Source organism: Juglans microcarpa x Juglans regia, chromosome 3D (assembly GCF_004785595.1).
Source record: "Juglans microcarpa x Juglans regia isolate MS1-56 chromosome 3D, Jm3101_v1.0, whole genome shotgun sequence".
In the NCBI taxonomy this organism is placed as follows: domain Eukaryota; kingdom Viridiplantae; phylum Streptophyta; class Magnoliopsida; order Fagales; family Juglandaceae; genus Juglans; species Juglans microcarpa x Juglans regia.
In genome coordinates, this window is record NC_054598.1 from 21,562,058 (window position 1) to 21,588,245 (window position 26,188).

Below are 26,188 nucleotides of genomic sequence, written 5' to 3' on the forward strand. Positions count from 1 at the left end.
GTAGTAGTTCTCTTTTAAAAATAGACACCTTGGTAGTTACATATGGAATAAATTTAAAAACCAAAGATATCATGTAAACTTCAATCCTTTCTGCTTGTCATATATATCTTATGTCGTACTTTTACACCATTTTGCCACGATGGCTTCGGCCAGAATTTTCATCGGCATAGTTGACCCTCTGTTCTGGTCTAAATGTTATGGTTTCTGTATTAAAATAACAAATACATCAAAATTTGGAAATGGTAAACAAACACCTTGTAAAATTGCTGAAAATGCCAAATAGCATGCAAAGACTCGCTAATTATATTGATTGCATCGTCAAGATAGAGACTGAAAATAAATGCTGCTCGACTTGTATAGCAAGAGAGGGAGAGAGTAGCACACGGTGCTAATGACAGTATAAGCATGCAAACATTTAAAACCTTCAAACAAAAGTAGATAAAGTATCTTTCACCATGATGGACGGACTGACGAAGGCACACATAGGTAGCACCGTCATCATCTTCAATTCAAACCATAACAGACTGCAACAACTCAAGATAGCATTTATCTTATCACTACAAATCATTCTATCGAGTATTTCGAACTCATGGGTAGATAATTCTCCATGACAGCTTTGACTACAATGCTATCTATAAAGGTAAGGCATAACATTTACTAATACATAACTCTTAACAGTCAGAAAAACTCTCCAGCCTTGAGCCTTGTTGCTGCAATTCTGTCCCTCTCAGTGCGGTTCATTTTAGGTACAAGTCTCTCCCTTTTACTGCCTCTGTTTTCCTTTTCTAGTTATCAACACATTCGGAACCAAGCTATTACACCATGAAATCGACCTCGAAGTTTCAATACCACCACTGTGGACTCCCAGCTGTAAGTAATAACTCCAATGCTAAGATGCCCCTATATATCTCCTCTGCATAGACCCACAACAGTAGATTGTTTTTCAACCACGGCTTAGGACTGTCACCTTGTTGGTCATCATCTTACTATTCTCAGCACCTGCACAAAAATTACCCAGAGGTAACCATCTTGAGTCTTGCCTACGCATAGGTTTCACAAAATAATGGTTTTGGCCAGTGTGTACTTTTCACTGCTGCACCCTCATGTTTAGGAAGGATTTCTTCCCTCTCAGCTCATTCCTCTGTTAATACAAGCTCTCTCTCCATCTCTTACAGTACTACCCTTAATTCTTTTTCTTTACCGAAGTTAGTCAATGATGCTCTTATTTTGTGAATTCGTACATAATTTGAGTATATACATGTACGCATGTTGGGGTTGTCGTTAAAGGAATGTTTAATGACTTGGTTTTATGGAAAGCATTTATTATGATTTAATGAAGCATTTTATTTATTATGTGGGTCTCTTGGTGCGAGTTACATAAGTTACTTGACATCCATCGGTAGAAAGTTTTCCGCACGTTCATCAGTCCGATTTAGACGACTCACCCAGGACGCCTCAGCTCACCCTGAATAACTAACTTCTACGGCTTGCCCGTGGGGTTGTGCTCGAATTGTTGTCGCTATATTTGGCGTAGTGTCTCAAGACAATTCAATAGGCAAGTACGGTCTACAATGTCCAAGTGCAAGAACTTGAAAATCTGGTGTAAATTGCACATATCATCCATCATACTGATTACTATCTTACATAATCATAATAAGATGTTCACAACATAAAAGCGCTAATTGCCTTACTGAAATTTGAGATGAATACACATACACTATTTTAGTAGGGATTCAAAGGTTTAGAATTCAACAGTATACACAACACATTAATGTAATATGCAATTAAAAGGTTTTGGTAAGTTGTCTTCCTTAACAATATCCTTAACAGATTCATGAAAGTTCTCTGCACTTGACTCCTCAAATTATACAATTGAATGGATATACGACTTCGTAACGAAGTACATGCAGGAACATACAAGTAAATGATCTGTCAATATTGGACGATTTCCTTATACATTTCTAGATATGAGAAAAAAAAAAAATGATCATGTTTGCTCAGCAGACTAGGCAACTGATAGTGACTCCAATAAGGCATCAACATAATCCTTAAGCTTCGCTTTCGTAATTGCACCTTCCCTCCTGCTTTCTGGAACTTCTTGCCCCTTCTTGAAGAAGATCAAAGTTGGCAATCCGTAAACTTTGTACTCTTCAATTAGTCGAGGGTTTGCATCATGATCAATTTTTACAACCGTCAATCTGTCTCCATATTCCTAAAAGTTGCAAACCAACTCTGCTTCAGGAATTACTATGAATAATAAACATGCAACATTGAAGATGAATAAGCAGTTCCCATTTCCTTGATAAATTATTCATAATTTTGGCCCATCAACTATTTATCATCGAGGTAATTACTTAGGAAACCTTAGAAATCTTCAGAGGTGTTAAATTAGAGGCTGAGATTTCAAATTTATCAATGTTCTTCTTGACACAACAAAAGTGATACAAAGAGAGAAAGATCGTGTTTTCATCCAAGTTCTTGAATTCCTCAAAGAGGAGCTAATAACTGAAGAAAACACATAGCACACTACAAAACACTTGAACAAAATAATAAAATTTCACCAAACGTTATTGACAAAATAAAACATTATGAAATAAACAATAAGGATCCTAACTGTGGTTCAAAATTCACAACAGTGCTCAAAGCACAGCCAATTGACACTTCCAATGGGATTTTTTTCAGCTTTATTTTGAAACATACTTCAAATGGATGCCAAAGAACACATTTTTTTACATTTAAAGGTTTGTTCACCGATCAAATGCTACACTTACGTCTTTGATTTCAAGCCTTATTTTTTTAGAATCAAATTGCTGAAATGTGCAAGTATGGAGGAAATGCGTTTGTGCAGTGCTATGGCCTCTGTGATTTACTTGCATTTCCAACAGGTAAATCTCATGGAAAAAGGGAAGTGTCGAGGACTGCTTGATAGAAGCAAGATACATTCCAAAACAGCATATGAACCTGAAATATCAATGATGGCTCAAGCCAAAATTAACAAACAATAATGATATGTACAAGCCCCCGGGCATACAAGCCTTTGGGAAAAAAAAAAGTCAGTCCCACCAAAAAAAAGCGATCTCTAGTGTTGATGTCTAATTAATGATCATGTGACATCCAAGAAGAGATTCGCTAAACAAATGAAAAGAACTTTGTTGATAGCTTTTAAACTTTTATCCCAATCATCAATAGTAATGGAATGACAGCCAGAAAATATATGGCACACAAGAACTCTGTCAATAGTATGCTCTTGTGATACCTCATATGATATGAATAAGGGTAAGTAGTGTATGAGATCCCACATTACTTGGGAAGGGGAAGTTCTTGCTCTTTATAAGGTTCCAATGAGACTTTAATTGTATCATTGACTAATCCTTTTAGAGTATAGGTCATGTGGTTTGGGCTTTCCATTGGGGTGCTACAAATGGTATTAGAGACTATACCAACCAGAAATGTGGGACTTGAGCCGTGCCACCTACAATGGACAGGCCCGACGAGTACGTCGGGAATTTAAGGGTTGTGATACCCCATATGATATGAATAAGAGTAGGTGGTGTATGAGATCCCATATTGCTTGGGAAGGAGAAGTTATTGCTCTTTATAAGGTTCCAATGAAGCTCCAATTGTATCATTGACTAGTCATTTTAGAATATAGGTCATGTGGTTTGGGCCTTCCATTGAGACGTTACAGCTCTGAAACCAGCCATTCTGTTTTCAGGTCGGATAAATTCCAGCCAAGAGCAAACTAAACTCAGACTGCAGACTTCACAAAAGTAACAAAATAAGCACCGTTTCTTCACCAATTAAAAAACTCACACACCCTTATTCTGTAAGTTTGAGACACTTCAAATCTGAATTTAATCTCCATAGTCTGATATATATGTGTGTGTGTGTGTGTGTGTGTGTGTATTATATGTAATTCAGGTCCCATTATTGCAGGAAACCAATAAGAATTTCCTGGCTTATTATTATAAACCTCACGGTTAATCAGGTTCAGTGTAGGAACTTAAGCAACTAGCTGAGTTTCACACTAGGGCTCCGTTTGGATGATAAGAGTATTTCAGATGATCTGAGTTATCAGTGAACAGTAGCAAGTTAAAATGTTTGAGTGAGTTTTGGGAGTCCCAATAAGATGTGTTTGAATGTATGAAATAGATTGAGCTATGTAACTTTCTTATGGGAAGTTGAAAAAGTAGTGAGTCCCATGATTGGTTTGTTGTAGCAGTGATGGAATAATTATTTTATTTATATGTTTTACAAATGAAAGTCCCATCAATGAACAGTGCTGAGTTAAGATGAAAAAAATGAGGTTATTTCGGATGAATTAAATTGTGTTATTTCAGACGAAACTTTTTCAGATGATCGGAGATAGTCTTACCGTCCAAGCGCAAACTAAAACAACCATTAAAGAGAGGCGTATCGACTTTGCCAATGATATTGATTTATTGTCAATTTTTTTTATAAGCATTGATTTATTGTTAACTTTGCATTTTCTAACTGTAGTTTTGTTTTCCTTCATTCATTCTTTCTTAATTTTTTCAAACGGGATTGCCATAAACCTTCTACTTCTTTGTTCCCACAAACATAAATGTATATAACCATAATAAAATAAAGGAAACTAGGTCTATAATTCAGTATGCTTTGGAAGATTTGAATTTATAAAACCTCTTTTTGTAACATTAAGAGACCAGCTAAGGTAATCAAATACGTCTCCTGGGTATTTCATCAAATTTTAAATAGAAACTATTTAGTCCTAAAATTGAAAATTCAAAAAATATATAAAAAATTGAGCAGTTTGGTCCACGGAAGTTGGTGGCCATGGAGGGGGAACCTCTACGGAGATGGCCATAGAAGGTTATGGACATCCTCCAAGGCCATGGAGGTTCAACCTCGACGGCCAAAGGAGGTCCAACATGGTCGTGGAAGTGGACCAAGAGCCATGGAGCCGTGGAGAGCTATGGTGGTCCATGGGCCATGGCCACCAACCATGGAGGTCTAATATAATAAGGACAACGACTTTTACAAGCGTTGATTTGAGAAGAACAGAAACTTGTGCACGACGTACAAGTTGTAAGCAGCAATCAAGAACCAAAACTAGATATAATAAAACAGCTTTCTTAGTTATATATTTACGGACCATAAACAACGCCTACATAGGTTTTTAATGGCAAGAGATGAATTGGAAGGAGAAACGACAGTAATCAAACCTGGGCGACCGATTCGATAGCAGGGGAGATTAAGCGGCAGGGACCGCACCAATTGGCGACAAACTCCACGAGAACAGGACGGTCGGACTTCAAGACAATGTCAGAGAACTGGGTCTCGTTTATCTCCGTAATACCACCGCAAGTTATCGAAAACTTGCGAGCAGCAGAGGAATTACGCAACCACGGTGATCTTCTTTGGCTTCGAGACGCCAAAAAGAGGTTCTTGGAGCAGCTGGGCGCCAACCAAGCGGTTGGGGAGCTGGAGGTTGAGGTAAATGTACAAACCGGGAGGAAGGGTGGCCTTAAAAATAACGCTGAATGCGAGAGGAGAGTGTCCATCGTCGGTCAAGCTGAGATCGATCAACAGGCAGAGAGTGAGAAAGACTGGATAGAGGCATAGAGCATTATCATCGGCGATAGCGTGGAAGCCACTCCTAATTTGTGGTCACAAACGTAGCAATGTGACGTGATGTGAAGACTCGAAACTTCAACAAGCATCCAAGGGATTATTTATCAAAAGAAAATGTCTAAACGCAGGCACGAGTTACGCCTCCCCGCGGACGACATCCTACGTGGAAACGAAACGGTGCGTTTTGTTTCCACTCTTATGGCTGCCTGCGTGAACCAAAACGTGGTGTTTTGGATTTCTTCTACGATCCGTCTCCCTCCCTCCCTCCCACGAACTTTCTGCTCTCCCAGGGCGATTTCGAATCCCTCTTCCTTTCGTTTCCCATACTCATCGAATCTCCTATTCGTTTCTCAAATTTTCTTCCCCTTTCTTATTCTTCGTTTCCCCTTTCTTCCCCTAACGAGTCCCTACCCGATCTCGCTCCCAAAGATAAACCTAACCCTAACGCACCTGTGAGACGCCGAGGAAGATTTGCGCTCTAGCGATCCACCAAACGGCGCCATCCGAGGTTACTTTCGTTTCTCCTTATGATTTTGTGGTGCTTATAAGTTCTAATTGTTGTTTTGCTGTTAGCCCTGAATCATTGTATGTATTTTATAGTAGATTGTATGTGTTTTTATAGTAGAAGTTCTAATTGTTGTTTTGCTGTTAGCTATTTATTTTGGATATAAGGAGATTATTGAGCCTGTACTTCTGCTAGCAACAAGGCAGGCGTAGATTGGTATGAATAGCTATTTATTTTGGATTGAAGTGGGTTCCTGATTAGTTTGATTCAAGGGAGATTGGGTTTCCTAAATGGTTGGTTCCATTTAATTAGTTTGCATTCCACGTCTTACATACAGGCATGAACATCATATTATAGGAAACAGAAAGAAAAATTACTTGTCAATGTATATGTACATCATGTAGTAACAAAAGCAGGATGGGCATTCCATCAACCATCACCCTGTATTTTCCTTGACTATCCATTTCATTCTTCTTTTTCATATATAATGGAAATACTAATAGAAAGACCAAATACAAAGAATTGAATTGAGTGTCTCCAAAGCCCTAATATGAGATATATCTTCCTTTTTTATTTAATAAATGCCTTGGAATCACACATACTCGGTATGCACATCTTCACTTTGCATGAATTATTAAAAATATGGGTCGCTTCTTCCACAATCTACCCTTCCACATGAAGAATTGATTCAGGATAAGAATTGATCATGCTTTTGATGTAAGGAGATTATTTTATACGAAGCGCATTCCTTGATCATGATCATCATGCCATGATCGATGATGAATATATAAAGGAATTATTAGCATGCATGCATTCCTGGCCAGCACAAATTCGATTGACATGATCTTATAAATAACACAGCTCATTTCTTGCATATATAGTTTCCCAACATTCCTTGAGAGTTAAGATCAAGTCAACACCAATCCAAGCAGCAGATATATAATCCCCTCGTATTCATTAACATTAATTTCCATCCATCAAATCAACATCGATCATGTTATTATAATTGATTTTAATGCTACATGAAATAGAATTAGTTCTACCTGCCCAAGTTAAAACCATGGATATCAAAGTCTCCATTGTAACTTTGAACTTAAAACTCTGCCCAACACTATATGATAGCTTCCAAAGAACTATACTAAGATATCTACAAGAATACCCCTACTGAGTTAATTCAAACTGAATGCAAAGAAAACAATCCTACTCTCTCACATACTTAATGCTATCTTAAAAAAAAAAAAATCAGAGAAACAAGAATATTTTAATTGCTAGTGCTTTAGATTTCAATATGACAGCATCATCGTGTTTACACCTTGGTTTGTTTATTAATTTCCAACTTACCTCAACCTGATTCTTCAGTGAATGGACATAATTGATAATTTCATCCAACATCGCTGCCATTCCCATTGTCTGTGAATTTCAGGGTCATATTACAGAACATATACACTTAAGCACACAAACAATTAATGCAAGCATGAACTCACATATACACATAAAAATAACAAAAAGAATCTACCTTGAGGCATCCAGGAACTAGGTCTTGCAAGCATCTCAACTTGTAATTGATTTTTTGCCTTCTCACCTGATCCAAATAAATGGTATTGCATTTCAACTTCTCATGGATTTTGCAAATACATTCGATGAATAACATACAAATATACTCTTGAGCTGTCAAATGTGACTATCAGTAGCTTGGCCTCTTTTTGCTCTAACATGAATGCCTTCCTCTTGTTTTTCCTCTTCATCCTCACTGCTTGTTGACAGCTCCAGTACTTTTCTCTTCTTGCTTTCCTGGAAAACGTCATTTGTTGATCTTGAGGTATGAAGGCTTGGCAATTCATTTTGGCAGTTGAGGTGTGAAAGATTCTTGTCTCTCTGATTTTTTTTTTTTTCAAAAGATAGCACTAGAAACACCTCTTAGTTAAACATGGGGCTAAGTCTCCAAGGCCTAGTTAAGTTGATGTGGTGTTAATGTTATCATATGAGTTAAGAGAACATGTTCAAAATCCAACAACTGATTCATATCAGTATAGTGCTACATAATAGTATATTTTCATGTAAAACACATATGAAGTCTCAAAAGTGGGTAACCTCTAGAAAATGGTCAAGGTTTATAGAAATTTAGTGCAGAGTGAATATGCTGATAACTGACGTTATGTCTCACATCTCTTTCAGATTTAGAATGTCGTCATCAGTTGCTTCAACATCGTTGCTTAATCGTACATCGAGTAACGTCCCAATGTGCAGCTGTGGGAATTAAGCTGTACTTAGAATATCAAATACTCAAAGAAATCCGGGGCGACCTTTCTTTGGGTGTCCACTCTACAACAAAGAGGTAGTTGCAATTAATAGTAGTTGCAAGTTTATGTTTTCATATTACTGTAATAATGACAAAAATTTTGACCTCAAGTTGCCTTGATTATTTATTTATAATCAGGGGTTACCACAGTGCAACTTTTTCAAGTGGTCTGATAGTAGTGAATACAAAGAGCAAGCCCTTGTAAAGAGAGAAGCAGAAGTATTAAAGAAAGAGAAAGAACTTAAAAAGAGAGAAGCAGAAGTATTAAGGCAAGATGAAGAACTTAAAAAAAGAGAAGCAGAGTTCGAGAAGAGGGAGTTGGCACTCCATAATGATCACGCCCAGTTTCGCAGTCAAGAAGCCGACATGCTACATGCACGCAAACTATTTCTTGTACTTTGGCTAATAGCTATAGTTATTTACTTATATTTGATACTGTCACTGCGTTGACGAGTTTGTATTTGTATTTTATAGAAACTTAGCGTTTGTAAGTCGAGTCTTTCAAATTATGTATTTGAGACGTTATTCTGATTTGTATAAAATCTTCATTCCTAAGACTTTATTTTATAATGAATATATATAAAATATTTGACAGGACTAAACTACAGGTTTATTGAGTTACTTTTTTCCATGTGGACATAAGAGGCAATATCAAACACAGTATAATCTCAACTCATAACCAATCAAACATTCACATTCAATCAAAACCACATAAATTGAGTACTTGGATAGAAACTCAAATTTACATATATAGCGTACTTGGATACAAAATGTGCAAAGCATGGCCTCAAATACTATGCCACATATACAAAACATACACTTTCACCACTAATACATCACATACTCCAATATACCAACACCAACACGCAAATTCCTACAAAATCACCCCTAACACACACATGCCAACAAACCCACAAACAACCCAAATTCCATCAACACTCAAGCCTAGTAAACATAATGGATCTCTAAAATCTTGCTACAAGAAACTGCTGGGTTGCGTTCCAAATTCCGTCTCCGGCTGCGTTCCATCCATTCCTAGTTGTATCTGTGAACATAATAGCAGACAAAGTAAGACCCACATAATAAAAACCACTAACTATACAAAAAAATGACCTCAAGAAGAAAGTGTACACTTTCTTGTGTCCCCATCACTGGATGTTGTCCACTTTCTTCATTGACTATTATGGGAGTTTGTACACTTTCTTGCATCCTCATTTCCGATAGACCGAGTTGGTTTTCAGTGCTTTCCAATGGTTCGGTGTCCAATCTACGCCTCTGACAACATAAAAAATAATTAGAGTTCAGAAGTAAGTAGAAGTAACATTAGGTAATAATTTACAATAAATATGCTCCTACCACAGTGCAACTTTTTCCTTTATCTTTTCTCTTATTTGCAGTCTTAGTTTTAATTTTCTTCACTCTTTCCTCCATCGTGGACATCCTCCTCTTACGCTGGGGTCTTCCCTTGCCTCTGACAACATGGGGACTTAGCACCTTCTTGGAACTTCCTTCTATGAATGCATTCACGGTACTTCCTCCAACATTGGATACCGTGTTGGAGGGCTTCGATGTGCGCCAAACCTCATTCATCGCATACAAGTTTGAAATCATTTCCTCAGTATGACCATCGCACGAAACTGCATTTGTTATTACCTCATTGAAAGTTCTCAAAATACGTTTATACCTAACAGTTTCAGGTCTCTGATCAACAGCGTCATAACTGGTCGGAATAATAGTATAAGCCCGTTTTATGTCTTTCCGCCACCGGTCTAATATTTACTTCTCTGGCAACTCACGGACTTTCTTAGCTGAAAAGATTGCAAGAATATGTCTACATATTATCCCTCGCGTCTCAAACAACCCACAAACACACTTCGCCTCACACTCAGCCTCATTAAAGTAAAGAGTATACGTAACCTCCTTGATGAAATCTTCAGCCTTTACTTGATCATCGACCGAGTAAATTGCGATTACTCCCTCCATTTTCTCGAAACGACAATGACAATATATCATTCCCATTATCTCTTGTTGAACCTCCTCAAATTTTGCATTTGTGTATACATCTTGAAACTTCTTCTCAAGAGCCAAGTGTGATATGCAAGGAATGGTGAAGTTAAATGAATTGAAGTCAGCTTGGTTTTCGTTCTCAACTTTTTTCTTGAGAGCATTGTCGAACTGATCAACAAACTCTTTAAGGTTTGTTCTGGCATGCACGTAGCCATCGAAGAAAGCATTCATGCTCTCACTGCGTTGAGTTGTACTCATTCCAGCCCAGAACGAGTTCTTTAAATATACCGGCACCCAAAACTCTTTTTCTGCATATAAGCTTTGCAACCATGCATTTTCATGCAAGTTGAAAGTATCATTGAGGCTTTTCCAAGAATTCTCAAACTCCTCAATTGTAAGGGAGTCATATACACAAGATAGCAATTTACTTTTCAGGCCACATTTGTATTGACCATGTGAACCAATTTTCTCAGGGACCTTTCGCAATATGTGCCACAAGCAATATCTATGCCGCGTGTTCGGGAAGACAATGGCGATTGCATTTTTCATTGCGCGATCTTGATCTGTAATAATAGCATTCGGCGCTTTTCCATCCATGCAATCAAGCCAAGTTTTAAATAACCAAATAAACGATTCTGTATCCTCACTTGAAATAAGGCCTGCACCCAAAAGGATTGACTGTCCATGATGGTTTACACCCACAAAAGGTGCAAATGGCATTCCATACCTATTTGTCAAGTATGTGGTATCGAATGTTACCACATCTCCAAAGTAGTTGTCTGCCCCTCTACTACGGGCGTCCGCCCAAAACACACTTTTCAGTCTATCGTCATCGTCTAATTCCATGAGGCTGAAAAAACCATCATTCTTGTTTTGCATCCTTCTAAAATACTCAAACAGCGCTTGAGCACCACCTTTACCAAGACGCAGGTGTCGTGCCTTGTCAATATAGTTACGACAATCTTTTTCTCCAAATGGTACGTTCTCATACCCACCCGCTTCAGTCACAAGAGCATGGAAACTCTTATTCATCCGTATGCCAGCCTCATCATTAGTATCCAACACCCTCCTAACAGACTCGTTAACTTCTCTGTTGCATCTAAAAAATCTGGATTTTCTTGGACTGAGCCCATGATTGTGTGTGTTAAATACGGATGTCACACACAGCTTCCCATCCTTTAACATGACATTCATCCTTACCTTGCAGTCTGTCTTGCTTGTTGGCCGAGGCTTGGAGACATTTGACGCCCTATTTCGTGCTTTCCCATCCCGAGCACATCCCACAGTGACATATTTCACAGTCCCATCTTTCTCTCTTTTACTCCTTTGTGTCATTACCGGAAAACCACATCATTTTCCATAATGTTTATAGTAATTCATCAACTCATTCTCCGACTCAAAGCGCATCCCTGGCTTTGGCTCCTCAGTTATATCACCCCCATCAGTGCCAGCCTCATTCGTATCAACTGTATTACCCAAAGAGGTAGTAGATTGCGCTTCAACTTCTATCGAGTCTAATGTGGCCTCACTAATTTCTTCAACAGAGTTACTTTGTTGCACTTTATTTTCCTGTAAAATAAGAGAAAAAAGTATTATATGAAAAAATATGTTTTGGATACTTTGACAAGACCGTGCATGTGGAGAATCCAAGATATCACCTCACTGCCACATGGATATGTGTTGGTAGAAGTTGGAGTAACAAATGTTGGTAACGCCGAACATGAGCTAGCAGCGACACTAGCGCATGTTTGTACACTAGAACTGGCAGCTACACTAGAGCTGACACTACTTGCAGAACTAGACGTGGGAGCGGAAGTAGAGGTCCATGGGTGTTGCTACAGTTTTCCAAAAAAAAAAATGTAAACATAAATACTTAGACCAATATTTAAGTATAACATTAACTACAATAAATACTATAAAAAATGATCACCTGGTTGCTCCATGGATATGGGTAGGCAGTTGGAGGAGGTCCCATCATTGGTATGGCGGAACTATACAAGGCAGCAGTACTTGACACGTTAGCGGAACTACTCAAGGCATCAATATTTGACGTGGCATCAGAGGTAGTGTTCCATGGGTGTTGCTGCAGTTTTTCATAAAAAATTTAAACATACATAATTAGAGGAAATATTGAAGTTCAGAAAATTAAAGCACACTAACTGCAATAAATATTCCAAGAAATTATCACCTGGTTGCTCCATGGATATGGGTAGGCAGTTGGAGGAGGTCTCATCATTGGTATGGCGGCACTTGACGTGGCAGCAGCAGTAGAGCTCCATGGGTCTTGCTGCAGTTCTCCCAAAAAAATTTAAAAATAAATAATAAGAGGCAATATTCAATTTCATAACATAAAGCCCATGAACTACTTTACCATCTAACAATCACCTGGTTGCTCCATGGATATGGGCTGGCACTTGGAGGATGCACAAAAGGTAGTAACCACGCATGAGGTACTGGCCCGTAGTAACTTGGCATGTAATTTGGATACAGTGGTCTTGATATGTCCTAACATATAGCAACATAATGTTAATCAACACCAGTGGACAATGACTACGGCTTAAAATAAACATACGCCAATTGTTGAAAGAGGTTTAAAATACCTGCGTTGATGGATTGGTGATAGGAGCTGTTATACGGGATGCATCTTCTTTCTCTTTCTCCATTTACCTCAACAACGAAACCAAGTGGGTCTTACTTTTTACGTAAATACTGCAGCAACATTGAATGCAACTTTTTACAATAAATCTTTATACAAATCTGCAGCAACATATATACATAATCAAGTTGGGCACTTAACATTTTTTCACACGGCATTTTTTGAGGAAAAAATATTACAATCAAGTTGGTCATTTTTTAAAAACCAGCCAAGCTTACATGCATAGATACTATGTAAATGAGTCAGGCCCTTGTAAGGGTGGGGGGGATTGGTTGCAAGGAAGAAAATTGTAGCGTGATCCACTCAACTTTTCCGAAGCAGACCATATGTTGGCAAAAAAGGTTTTTGTAGTTGGAAATCCATTTCCTGAGTTGCAATGATGTTGGTTGAGAATATATTGGTGCACTTTTCTAGAATTCATTGATTTCACTTCGTGATTGAAAGGATACAAAATTTTAAAGAAGTGAACTTTAATTAGAATGGTTGAATAGTCAATGGCCAAGAGAATGCATGTATGTGAATGTATAGGTTATAGCAACTCACACATGGCCCCATCAGTACCATAAATCTTTCTGGGTTCACTTTATAATCTGGGTGTGTTACGTTAGGATCTTATAATTAAAGGGAAAAACAACTTAACAATATAATAAGGCATTGCCATTGCCACATATTAAGGCATCACCAACGCAAATAACAAATTCCACAACAATAACGGCCTATCGTGTATATGTAAAGACAAGCAATTTCGTGAATTATGGAACTGTACTCTGTGGCCTTTTTGCAAACAATTGGTGTGCTGTTGTTTTCTTTACCACAAAATAAAAAGTATAAAATACTATAATAAAATGTAATGAGTTTGAAATTGAAAGGAAGATTATTACCAGGTTCGCAGCAACTGGGCAGCATAGATCTCCTTCTATTTTCTCACTACTTTGAAAAATCTGTTTTTCTCAATGATAGTAGAACTGGGCAGCAAAATATGTTGTTCTACTAAACTAGGCAGTGCCGAAAAGCATATTTTCGTTCGTTCGTGGTTACCAGTTCAGTCGAAAAGCATATTGACGAGAGGAGGAGTGCCGAAATTGTTAATCAACACTATTTTCGCAATCGACGAGAGGGGACGAAAATCACGCATCGAAAATCTCAGTTCTCCCGCTCGTTCTCTCATTCTCAGCCCTCTTTCTTCTTTTTTTTTTTTTTTTTTTTTTTTTTTTTAAATAAGATTGCTGACGTGGCATTTTTGCCACATCAGTGGTGTCCGCGCGCAGGCACGGCCTTGTGCCAGCCTGTAGCAGACCTCGGACAGCACAGGACTGAGAGCCGCAAAAAATAGAAATGAACCTATTTCAGGCCAGGCCCAAGAACAGACTGGGGGATAAAAAAATGTTACCTTTTTTGGAGTAGTAGCTCAAGACCCAGGCTCTACAAGGCAATAGGATGCGAGAGCTTTGGAAATCAGTAGCGATGGCAAGATAGGTGGCAATGAAGAGCGGGGAGCTGAAAAAAATAAAGGAAGAAGACTTTTTTTTGTTTATGTTTTTGGTACCGTTTACTTACTCAAATCCAGTTCATACTTATTTATTAGTTAAATGGAGTTTGTGTTGGGAGATATGAAATGACGGATTTGAAAGAGGGAGTGTATGTGTAGCAACTTGGTGGTTTATGACAGATCAGAGAAAGAAGAAGACAGAAGGGAAACGCGTCCGCGTTTCTAACCAAGATACATTCTCGTCCCTTTTCCTTCTCCCATTTTTTATTAATTTTATCTGCTGACGTAGAGCCTGTCACATCAACAGGTTTCGTAGCAGAGAGGCAGGGGCGGTTGTCGCTAACATTTTTATTTTAAAAAAACTACTTACAACCGGTTTGAGAAACCGGTGCGGAACCATATCCTACGTGGCACGTTTCATAACGGTGTTGTTTGCCTTTTGAAATCAAGTCTCAAAACTCGTGTCCTACATATTTTACTTTCACATTTTATCTTCATTTTCTCTCGCTGTATCCAAACTTTGTCCTTTTTTCTCCATTCCCATCATCTTTTTCAAGAAGGCTTTGTGGTCTTCTCCACCAGAGCCACGAACCCACTTGGTCTTCTCCATCATATCTGAAATCTGAAGCCTACAGAGCAGTCCTCGTAGGCACTTCTACTCCTCTTTTCCTCGAACCCAAGACCTACAAACCCTGTTATCTCAGGCTCGTACCACATCACCGAACTACAAATCCGATTTGAAACCATGAAGCCCTGTTGTCTTCAAATATTAGATCTGAAATGTGAAGCCCACAAAGCATCAAAACCCTAACCCTAACCCTAACCTTATCCCTAATCCTAACCTCAAAAAATTTGGCATAATCATCAATCGGGCCAAGTTTCAAAGTATGCCCTTGCAAAATCAAGTTAGTTTTTGACCTTTTAATGTGTTTTGGTTTTGGTTTCCCTCCCTTCTCACATTGCGGGTGGGTTATAGTTTAATTAGTAATTTGGTTATTAACAATAGAAGCCATCTAAATATCAACTATAGATGTATTAACTAGATTCGTAGATTATAAGAACAAGTAATGGATTTCAAATCTCCTTTGCCCAGTTTAGTCTTCGAGCAAATACACTTTTTTTTAATATTTGCTTTGATTTTTTTTTTTTTTGGTTGCCTTTTCCATTGTTAGGAAACTCAATAGATATCCCAAGATTTTAGAAAATAAGAGCCAAACCCAACAGTTAATAGAAACTTCATTGAGGGCATTTGCCGCCACCCAGCCATGTAGTTGGCCTCTTCCCTAGTGTTATGCATATACTTCTAGTTTTAACTGCATTTTACGGGTAGCCGGCCCTTGCAAGAGACTGGGGTAGGTAAAGAAGAAAGATATATAAAGTCAATTCTAATTCTATTTGTATTTCATAGCTTACTGGCTTTACCATCTCATAAAGTTAAAATTTTAGGTATCACCAATCAGTGGTGAACTATAGTTTAGTGTGGTTCTCTTAAATTCTCCTTTTGATTTTTTATGGCCAATATGTCTTCCAATTTTTGCAGCACATGTGCTGCGTTGTTGTACTGAGTGATCTATAAATTAGCTCTTCTATCAATATCTACGAAGTGTTCAAAACAATGTAGAGCTTGTTTCCTATTCAATTTTAAAGACTAATGTCTATATTTTATTTGCAGCTGTGATGTCCTACTTGATCAATGGGTCATAACTCCATCTAATTAGATGCACTAAGCAAGTTGGTGAAGGTACGACCCTATATGATTTGTTGGTTTGGATTTATTGATTTCTTAAAGTCGTTATGCTGACTTTGTTTAGACCTTTGGCCATACTCTCGTGTGGCCTAACATTTCTGTTCGAGTGTGTTGGCATGGCATCACTCCCTAATTAGGTTTCTGAAAGTTCTTGTCTTTACCTTTGTTCTCCCTCTCTCCCTTCACGACAAAACTCTAGAAGTAATCCCTTATTCTGCTGGAAAAAACCTAATCAATATTGCTGATCTAGACATCTGCAAAAAATTAAGGATATCATACTTTTCTTGTCAGTTAGACTTGCTTAAATTTTCTTTTCCCTGCTCTTCCCCATCACCTTTTATTTGGCTGACAGTGTACAGGTTTAATAAAAATTATGTTTTGCAATTGGTTTAATTGATTGTCTATTTGTAACACCACTTTATTTAGAGTGTTTCAACTTATATTTCAATTATAAGAAGGGAATAGGAATAATATTTTAGTTTCTTGTTGGTTTTTTTTTTTTTTTTTTTTCTAAACTATTGTCAGATTTATATTTGTCAATAAATCTATCAGATTTGCATATCCATATATTTTTTTTTGCATAATACGGTTAAACAACTTTATATTTGTCAGATTTGCATATCGATTTGTTGGTTGCGGGGTGTACTTTATCATGTGTAACTAGTTGTTCGTACTGTGTGCAGAGAGATGCGAGATGTGAATTCTTTATATGGGCGGATATACTTTAGTTGCTAGATGAGAACATTTTATTAAGGGAGAATAAGGCTTGGAAGACGTGGGATGATGTATTTAGGGCTGTAAAATGAACAGGCTACTCGAATTCGACTCGATTAAACTCGAAATCGACTCGAATCGAATATTAAATGGGCTGTTCATAAACATAGAATTAGGCTCGATTATTAAACGATATAAACTCGTATAAAGCTCGACTGGCTCAATTAATGTTCGTGAAAAAACTCGTATGAAACTCAACTCGACTCGTGAGCTCGACTCGTATATATTTATACATATATATATATATATAATAGCCAAAAGTTAGATATATATATATATATAATTTACAATATACATAATTATGTATATAGACTTAGTCTTATAGATTTATAATCCACTAGATATACTATTTCTAAATTTATAATATTAACTTCTAGTTTTAACTCATGTATTAACTTCTATTAACTCATGTATTCATCATAATCCACTAGAAGTTATGATGAATACATGAGTCCAATAAATATATAACATTATAAATTTACAAATTACATCATATGGTCCATATTATATAGATAAATATATCTATTCATATTAGTATATGTATGTCAGAAAGATTAGTTCAAAAAAAAAAATGTATGTTAGAAAGATGGTATATTGATATTAGTAATAGTATATGTATGTTAATATATTAGTGGTGTTAGAAAGATGGTGGACTGGCGCTGTACTGACTTTTGCAATTTGTATGAGTTAAAATATACAGAATATAATTTAAGAATGGAACTACAAATCTTGATGGATAATATAAAAGATCTTAAAAGACAACAACAATTAATGAGGCAAAATTATACATTAATGATGTCTAAATATCATGTATATCAAAATAGACAAGCTGCAATAGAATACTATGAAGCTGACTGCACTTTCTTAAGAAACGAAATTAATAGTATAAGAAACCATTTGAAGATACTTCCTTTAAAAAAAAAAAAAAAAAGTAAAGAATCACTAATACAAATTTTACAAAGATAACTCATAACTAAAGAGAATAATGTATATTGGAAAGCTTGTGTTGGTGAGCCAAGAAAAACTGATGGTCAGTCCATTCAAGCCAGAAGGCTATAAGGGTGGTCCCAGTGGTGTTCCCTCAAGTTCTTAATCTACTTATTTCTCATTGGAAATAGGAAATTTTTGTTTAAAATCTGTCTCAATGAATTTTTTATTCAAACCTAATGAATCTACCACTAGCATCCCTATAGAATCTGATAATATTAATCAAGAAGACTACAGTATAATAGATATAGAAAGAAATCTACAAGACCGGACAATTCCTGATGTTCCAAAAAATCAAATATACAAAATCTCTACTTTTTCTTTTAAATTATCATTCCTTACAAATTATACAATTAAAACAGTAGAGAAAACTATTAGTTTAAATAATGACTATGAATCATTACAACTCTTAACAAAAAAGGCTATTGATCATCATAAAAAATAAAATTATTCTTTTATTCATATTGGACTAGTACAAGTAGCCATAAAGTCATTCACTCGAAATGGCTTAAATACCTCAGTATTGCTTTGTTTAAGAGACGGAAAACATTATAACTTTCATGATTCATTACTCGGAATGGTAGAATCTAGCTTGTTCTAAGAACCGGTCTATTTTAATTGTTATCTTAATTATTCTTTATCATTATTTGATGGTAATATTTTACACGCCTTAACGCTAAATATTAAAACAAATGGCTATCAAATGATGAAAGGGTCACATGCTTTAATAGTAGTTTATAGGATTCATTATAAATTAATGAAAACAACATTAGAACCACAAGCTCTAATTACTAGCCCTAAAGGATATACATTATTATTACAATCCAGTACACAAAATTCTAGTATACTAATTCCTAAACAAATCAATTGGAATGAAGTCACACTTCCTAATGAATGGCAATTAGAGAATATTACCCCAACACCTAAGATAGAAAATAATTCTACAGATAATCTCGAATACATAGATCAAAAAATGGATGGGACAGTTCAAATAGCTTTTCAACCTTTTAGAAGATCTTTTTCACATTATTCCTCTCCAATACCCTCCAGTTATCATACACCCAGATCTATTCTTATATTAATTTCTAGAAATAAATCCCCAAATTTTGACACAAGATCTTTTGATACTAGATCCCAAAATCTTGACACCAAGATTCGAGGAATCATTCCTGGAAATATTATTGATACGCTAGTATATGCTATTAGACATCCTGATAAAGCATCTACCTCTCATAATCCTGAAAAAGAACCCTATTCTCCGACGTATTCTCAAGTAGTGGGAGATGATGCCCAAATATATACCCTGAATAAAGAAGAATTTAAAATTAACAAAAAATATCTCAAACAAGATTATATGAAAAAAGAAAATAGTCACAAAAGAATAACATTTTTCTCAACCTTTACAAAAATAGAAAGAGATTATATTCAAGAAAAATATTACGAAGATTTACAAAAAATACGGATCAATATACCTTTCTTTACATGGTTTGAAATATATAAATCGAATCAATTATCTACCATAAATAGGACTGCTAATCAATGGATTAAAGGAGAAAATAACCAAATTATTTATGAAGAATATCCTCCTTTTGAAGTCATTAAGTATAATCAGAGGAATATTCAAATTTTGGCTACACTAATAAAAAAAATATAATATTACAAATATTGAGAAAAACCTGGATAATATAATACAACAAAACAATTATACTAATTTATATCTAAAAATCATGGGTAAGCAATTAGAAAGGATTGAAATCCAAATATCTCCTATAAAACCCACTATTAAAGAAATAGAAGAAATTCTCTTATTTGTTCCCCATGAAATTTCATCCCATTTAAAATTGATTTTTTTCAAAAACAAAAATGATTTATTAGAACAGATCTCTAGTAAATTAGAAAAATTAACTATTAGTAACACTGCTACCACTTCAAAACAACCACATATTAATGTATTAAGCAAAATAGGCTCACCCGTAATATCTGACTCTGAAATTAGTAATATTAAAAACCAATTTAAAAATCTAGATCTACAAATAAACAAGATTAGAGGAGATCATGTTAATAATTTTTCAGCTAGAGATTCAAAACAGCATGTCTCTATTACTCGTAATTGGTATCCCAGACCTACTCCACCGGATATGCAATTCGAGGAAAGAGAACATATTGTAAGATCAGCTTTCGCACTAGATGTATTATATGAATGGAATATAGACGGATTATTTGAATATGAAATACTAAATCATTTTCAAGAAATGATTATGATAGTCAACGTCTATAAAAGTGACAGAAAAACTGATCATCAGGTAGCACACATTATTGTTACAGGATTTACTGGCCAACTAAAGGGTTGGTGGGATCATTACCTTTCATATGATAAAAGGTCACGAATATTAACAGCTTATAAATATGATGAAAATATGCAAATAATTAAAACAGAAAATGATTTACCCCTAGAAGATGCTGTCAACACATTAATATATGCATTAACTAAACACTTTGTTGGTGATCCCGTTCAATTTAAAGAAAGAAGTAGTGATTTATTGATTAATCTTAAATGCCCTCCATTATCTGATTTCCGTTGGTATAAAGATGTATTTCTAACTAAAGTTATGATCAGAAATGATTGTCAACAACCATATTGGAAGGAAAAATTCATAGCTGGACTTCCATATTACTTCGCCCAAAAGGTACGAGAATCATTATTAAGATCAGACGATATTATTGATTTTTATAATCTCACATATGATGATATAATAAGTAAGATTAACAGAACTGAATTAACTATGTGCAACGATTTAATATTAAAAAAAGATGGAGAAAGAAAAGAAGTTTGCTAGAAAGGAATTAGGTACTTTTTGTGAACAATTTGGTTATACTCATTTATTAGCCCCCTCAAGAAGACACAAAAAGGGAAAAAAATTTATAAGAATTATTCCAATAAAAAACGAAAATACAGAAAGCCTTATAAAAAGATAAAAGATAAACTAATATATAATAAGCTACTAAAAAGTCCTAAAAAGACTAATAAAAAGAAAAAGCAGATTGTTTGTTATAAATGCAGAAAAGTAGGACATTATAAATCAAACTGTAAAGTCAAACAACAAATTAATGAATTAGATATATCTGAAACATTAAAAGACAAATTAATGGACATTTTTATAATACATTCAAGTAAAGATGAGGTTAGTTCTTCAGAAGAAGAAACAATTTATCAATTAAAATAATCAAGTTTTTCAGAACAATCTTCCGATAGTAAATTAGAAGAAGATGAAGTACATATTTGTAATTATCTAGATAAGGATAATTGCATTTGTAACAAAACCATTAATGTACTTTCAAAACAAGAAGATATTATATTAGAATTAATAGACAAAATTAACAACTCTCAAGAAAGAAATGATTATTTAGAAAAATTAAAAGATACATTTAATAATCAAAATACTACAATAACTTCATCCTCAACACCTTAAAATTTTTCAGAAATAATAGGAAGACTTAAAACTGACAAATAGAAAATTACGACTCAAGATATACAACAAGAAATCAATGAGATAAAACAAGAAATTAGAAATTTAAAAATATCCAATCTTAAATTAGAAGTTTCAAACGAACAATTATTACAAGAAATCGTATTATTAAAAATAGAGAAAAATGGAAAGAATCTTCATGATGAAGAACCTAAAATTGAACAGGGAGAATGTTCAACATTAGATGAAATGGACAATTTTATTAATATTCTTAATAAGATAAATTTTCAAAAATGGTATGTTGAAGTAACAGTTTCAATTAATCAAGAATTCTCTTTTGCTACAATTGCTCTATTAGATACAGGAGCGGACCTAAATTGTATACAAAAATGATTAATACCTTCTAAATATTTTGAAAAAACAAAAGAAACATTATCCCAAGCCAATGGAACAAAATTGAATATAAATTATAAATTATCCAATGCACATATCTGTAATAATGGACTTTGCTTTAAAACAACATTCATTTTAGTAAAAAATATTAACACCAAAGTAATATTAGGAAATCCTCTTCTTACATTACTTTACCATTTCTCTGTAACAGAAGAAGGAATTTCTACTAAAATACTTGGACAAGAGATACAATTTAAATTCATATTTCCCCCGGTACCAAAAGAAATTAACTCTTTAAAGAAAATTTCATTAACCAGAGAGATTAATTTTTTAACAAAAAATAGAATTAGAAGAAATGAAAACCAAATAAACTTCTTAAAACAAGAATTAAAATACAAAAAAATACGAGAACAGTTAAAAGACCTATTATTAACTCAAAAAATTGATAATTTCAGAATTACAATTGAAAATGAAATATGCTCTAACCTGCCCAATGCCTTCTGGAACAGAAAACAACACATAGTAGAATTACCCTATGAAAAAGAGTTTTCTGAGAAAAACATTCTAACCAAGGCTAGATCTATCCAAATGAATAACGAATTACTAGAATATTGTAAAAAAGAAATTAATGATTTAAAAACAAAAGGATTAATAAGGAAAAGTAAATCACCATAGAGTTGTGCTGCCTTTTATATCCAAAAGCAGGCAGAGTTAGAAAGAGGAGTTCCTCGTTTAGTAATAAATTATAAACCTTTAAATAAGGTACTACAATGGATTAGATACCCAATTCCTAATAAAAAAGATTTATTATCCCAATTATATAATGCTACAGTATTCTCAAAATTCGACATGAAAAGTAGTTTTTGGCAAATCCAAATTGCTGAGAAGGATCGATATAAAACAGCCTTCACAGTCCCCTTTGGACATTTTGAATGAAATGTTATGCCATTTGGATTAAAAAAATACCCCTAGTGAATTTCAAAATATTATGAATGAAATATTTACTCCTTTCATTTATTTTTCAATAGTTTATATAGATGATGTATTAATATTTTTTTCATCTATTGAACAACATTGGAAACATTTAAATATTTTTATTCAAGTTATCAAACAAAATTGATTAGTTGTCTCATCATAAAAAATAAAACTATTTCAAGAAAAAATTAGATTCCTTGGGCATGTAATTTATCAAGGAACTATTACACTAATTAGTAGAACAATAGAATTTGCTGATAAATTTTCAGATGAAATAAAAGATAAAAATCAATTACAGAGAATTTTAGGAAATCTCAACTATGTTGCAGATTTTTACCAATCTCTCAGATCATTATGTAAACCATTATTTAAAAGATTAAAAAATAATCCACCTCATTGGACAGAAAAACATACTAATATCATAAAACAAATTAAAGCCCATATTAAGAAATTACCATGCTTAGGGTTTCCATCTCCTCATACTTTTAAAATTGTTGAAACAGATACCTCTGATATTGAATACAGAGGAATTATGAAACACAAATTATCATCTAACTCAGAACAGATAGTTCGATTCCATTCAGGATGTTGGAATCCTACTCAAAAGAATTATAGTACTATTAAAAAAGAAATTTTAGCTATTGTATTATGTATTTCCAAATTTTAAGATGATTTGTTGAATCAAAAGTTTTTACTTAGAATAGATTGTAAATCAGCCAAGGAAGTTTTAATTAAAGGTGTGAAAAACCTGGCTGCCAAGCAAATATTTGCCAGATGGCAAGCTATATTAAGTATTTTTTATTTTGATATTGAGCATATTAAAGGAGAATCTAATTCTCTTCCAGATTTTCTATCCTGAGAATTCTTACAGGGAAAATCATGTCATCTTCAAAGTCCAAAATAAAGTCTAAATCCTCATACGCAAGGCCGCCATCTCCTCCTTATCCTTCACGTTGTCCTTCTGCAACTCCAAGACCTTATACGGTATTTGGATCATTACCACAAAATCTTAAACCCTCTTACAATCTATTTTCACCATTAGCCTCTCCAAAATTACCAACCTACTCCAAAGCTGTTTCTCCTTCTTCCCCTTCTCCTTCCCAAATTATTAATCCCTCATTATTATCTCAACCTTCTTCATCTCCTGTTATTATCAAATCTCATTGGCATCTAGTCTTTCCTATTGAATCCGAAATCCAACATCTGTCTTACCCTCAGAAATTACTTGATGCCTTTCTCCTACCAGACTGGCATTATGTTCCTCAAAACATTAAGAAAACCCAGCATTTTTATGAATTTATATTAGTAGATACTGACTCAATTATTCTCTTAGAAATTCATTGTTCTCTTCAAACTCAACATTCTCCACCTGCGTCTCCAATTATCGTTTTTCATAAAGTCACTATCAAATAAGTTCTCACTCTGGAACAATGGGAAAAAAAATCCTCATTTAACAAGAAAATTCTCCCATCCCTATGATCCTCCTTATTATGATTATTACGATTATCAGTAAGCATGGACAAAAATGTTTCTAAAACAAAACAAAAATTTGCTTCATTCATGGTTCCTTCATTTTAATAAACTACAGGAAATTAAAACACTCCCGAAATGGTTCTCACTATGGTGGAAATATTATGGACCCGACCCTCTTCTCCTTCCTCTTCTCCTTTAGGAAAGTCTCCAAAATTTTATTTCACAAAATGACAGCCCACCAGCATTAAACCAGTGCTCACCCCTCTTGCTTTTCTTTCTCAAAACAAAATTAAATTGGATTATGAAATAGGAATACGTTATCAAACCTCATCCCTCTCTCAAAATCATTATGTTCCTAGCCCGTCAAGTTTCCATCAAATGGTGAGAAAAATACAATTATGATCATGTATTGAAGATGTTTTCAAAAGTTACCAGAACTCCGGAAGTCCTAGTCCAACGAAGCAGATTTCAAGCACAATTAGCATCCATTACAAACAAGAAGGATTTGAAAAAATTAGCTGAAGTAATGTCACAAATATCAGACAGTGACGATGAAGAAGAAGCACAACCCAGATTATCTCCACTACAGCAACTTGCATTATCACCAGCCCATCATGCCTCTCCTTCTCAGCAGGCCTCTCAATTTCAGGGCAGCCAAGCTGCATCTCCTTCTCAAGATTATTCATCTTATCATCCGGTACAACTGATGGATTCTCAAGATCCGTTTGAACTGGAATTAGCAAATTATGATCCTCAGAATATGTGACTAAGATCTTCAGAATATGTGACTCAAATTATTGCCTAGCAAAGTGACAAATAATTCTGTACAAGATTACGTGTTCTGTACTATGTTTGTTTTTAGCGTCGGCTGACACTTTTCTTGTCTTTAATGTCGGCCGATACTGTTCTTATAATGGCCGGTACTGTTCATGTATTATTAGAGTTACTGTTTTAGTATCTATATAAAGGGGTTCACGAGGCAAGAAGGGTATTCAGAATTCCTAATCTGAAATCCCTTCCTTTCTCGCCCAAACCTCTCCAGTCTAGTCCTGTCCTTCTCTTTTTGTAAATATTTCAATTGTCATTCCCTCATGTCTTCAGCTTCCAAATCTTTTGAGAATTAATCTCTTTGTAAGTATTATATTCTTAATGAAGAAGTTTATTTCATATCTATTTTCTTCAATTTTTATTCCTTCATGCATATGGTCGGTTATACCGCCTGCCTTCTTTGCTATCAAGCATATGGCCGGTCTTACTGCCTGTTATTTTAATATTATATTTCTCAATTAATATCATATTATTCTATAATTTTATAGTATATAATATGTGTTACAACTTAACATATTAATCTAGTTTTATAGGATATAACATGTGTAATGTGTTACATATAATGTGTGTTAGGGAGCCTGCCCGTGTGACTACTAGACTAGTGTCTAGTATTAATCTATTATTATTAATTAATAAGCTCATACTACTAGAATACTAGTGTCTATTGTTGTGTAGTGACTCTAGTGACTAGTAGTAGTAGACTAGTAGTTTAGTATTAATTGTTACATAATAAATATGTATTATAAGTTATAACTACAAGCATAAATAATATTTTTAGCATAAATAATATTTTTATTTTATGCAGATATAAGACCATAGGGTATCAATATTTAAGTATCAATATACTCATTTTGTAGTTAATATATGGAATTAGAATAATAGCGTTATTATATTATACTAATTAATATAACTATAATATTATATTATGAGTAATAAATTATTGACAAAATATATAAAGTTAGACAATGTTATCGT

The 26,188-nt window shown here is 34.7% G+C and overlaps 4 protein-coding genes across 5 annotated transcripts; all 4 read right to left on the reverse strand.

Moving 5' to 3' along the window:
- Positions 1 to 1,757: 1,757 nt before the first annotated feature.
- LOC121254205 (thioredoxin X, chloroplastic) lies at positions 1,758 to 5,681 on the reverse strand. The gene is made up of 2 exons (XM_041154164.1): positions 5,205 to 5,681; positions 1,758 to 2,212 (listed from the first exon to the last, which is right to left on the reverse strand). The coding sequence occupies exons 1-2, from the start codon at positions 5,541 to 5,543 to the stop codon at positions 2,006 to 2,008; spliced, it is 546 nt and encodes a 181-aa protein (XP_041010098.1). The 5' UTR covers positions 5,544 to 5,681; the 3' UTR covers positions 1,758 to 2,005.
- A 1,679-nt stretch (positions 5,682 to 7,360) lies between these two features.
- LOC121255129 (transcription factor BEE 3-like) lies at positions 7,361 to 7,769 on the reverse strand. The gene is made up of 2 exons (XM_041155410.1): positions 7,635 to 7,769; positions 7,361 to 7,528 (listed from the first exon to the last, which is right to left on the reverse strand). The coding sequence occupies exons 1-2, from the start codon at positions 7,767 to 7,769 to the stop codon at positions 7,361 to 7,363; spliced, it is 303 nt and encodes a 100-aa protein (XP_041011344.1).
- Positions 7,770 to 10,193: 2,424 nt separating this feature from the next.
- LOC121255130 (protein FAR1-RELATED SEQUENCE 5-like) lies at positions 10,194 to 11,759 on the reverse strand. Its single transcript, XM_041155411.1, has one exon. It carries the CDS (start codon positions 11,757 to 11,759, stop codon positions 10,194 to 10,196), a length of 1,566 nt encoding a protein of 521 aa, XP_041011345.1.
- Positions 11,760 to 11,769: 10 nt separating this feature from the next.
- LOC121254076 (putative protein TPRXL) lies at positions 11,770 to 14,274 on the reverse strand. Of its 2 annotated transcripts, none has more exons than XM_041154038.1 (7): positions 13,962 to 14,274; positions 13,025 to 13,133; positions 12,810 to 12,929; positions 12,613 to 12,711; positions 12,355 to 12,507; positions 12,083 to 12,259; positions 11,770 to 11,993 (listed from the first exon to the last, which is right to left on the reverse strand). In XM_041154038.1, exons 2-7 carry the CDS (start codon positions 13,085 to 13,087, stop codon positions 11,775 to 11,777), a joined length of 831 nt encoding a protein of 276 aa, XP_041009972.1. In that variant the 5' UTR covers positions 13,088 to 13,133; positions 13,962 to 14,274; the 3' UTR covers positions 11,770 to 11,774. The 2 variants fall into 2 exon arrangements, with proteins under 2 accessions (XP_041009972.1, XP_041009971.1); XM_041154037.1 differs by having other exon boundaries at positions 13,025 to 13,181.
- Positions 14,275 to 26,188: the final 11,914 nt, after the last annotated feature.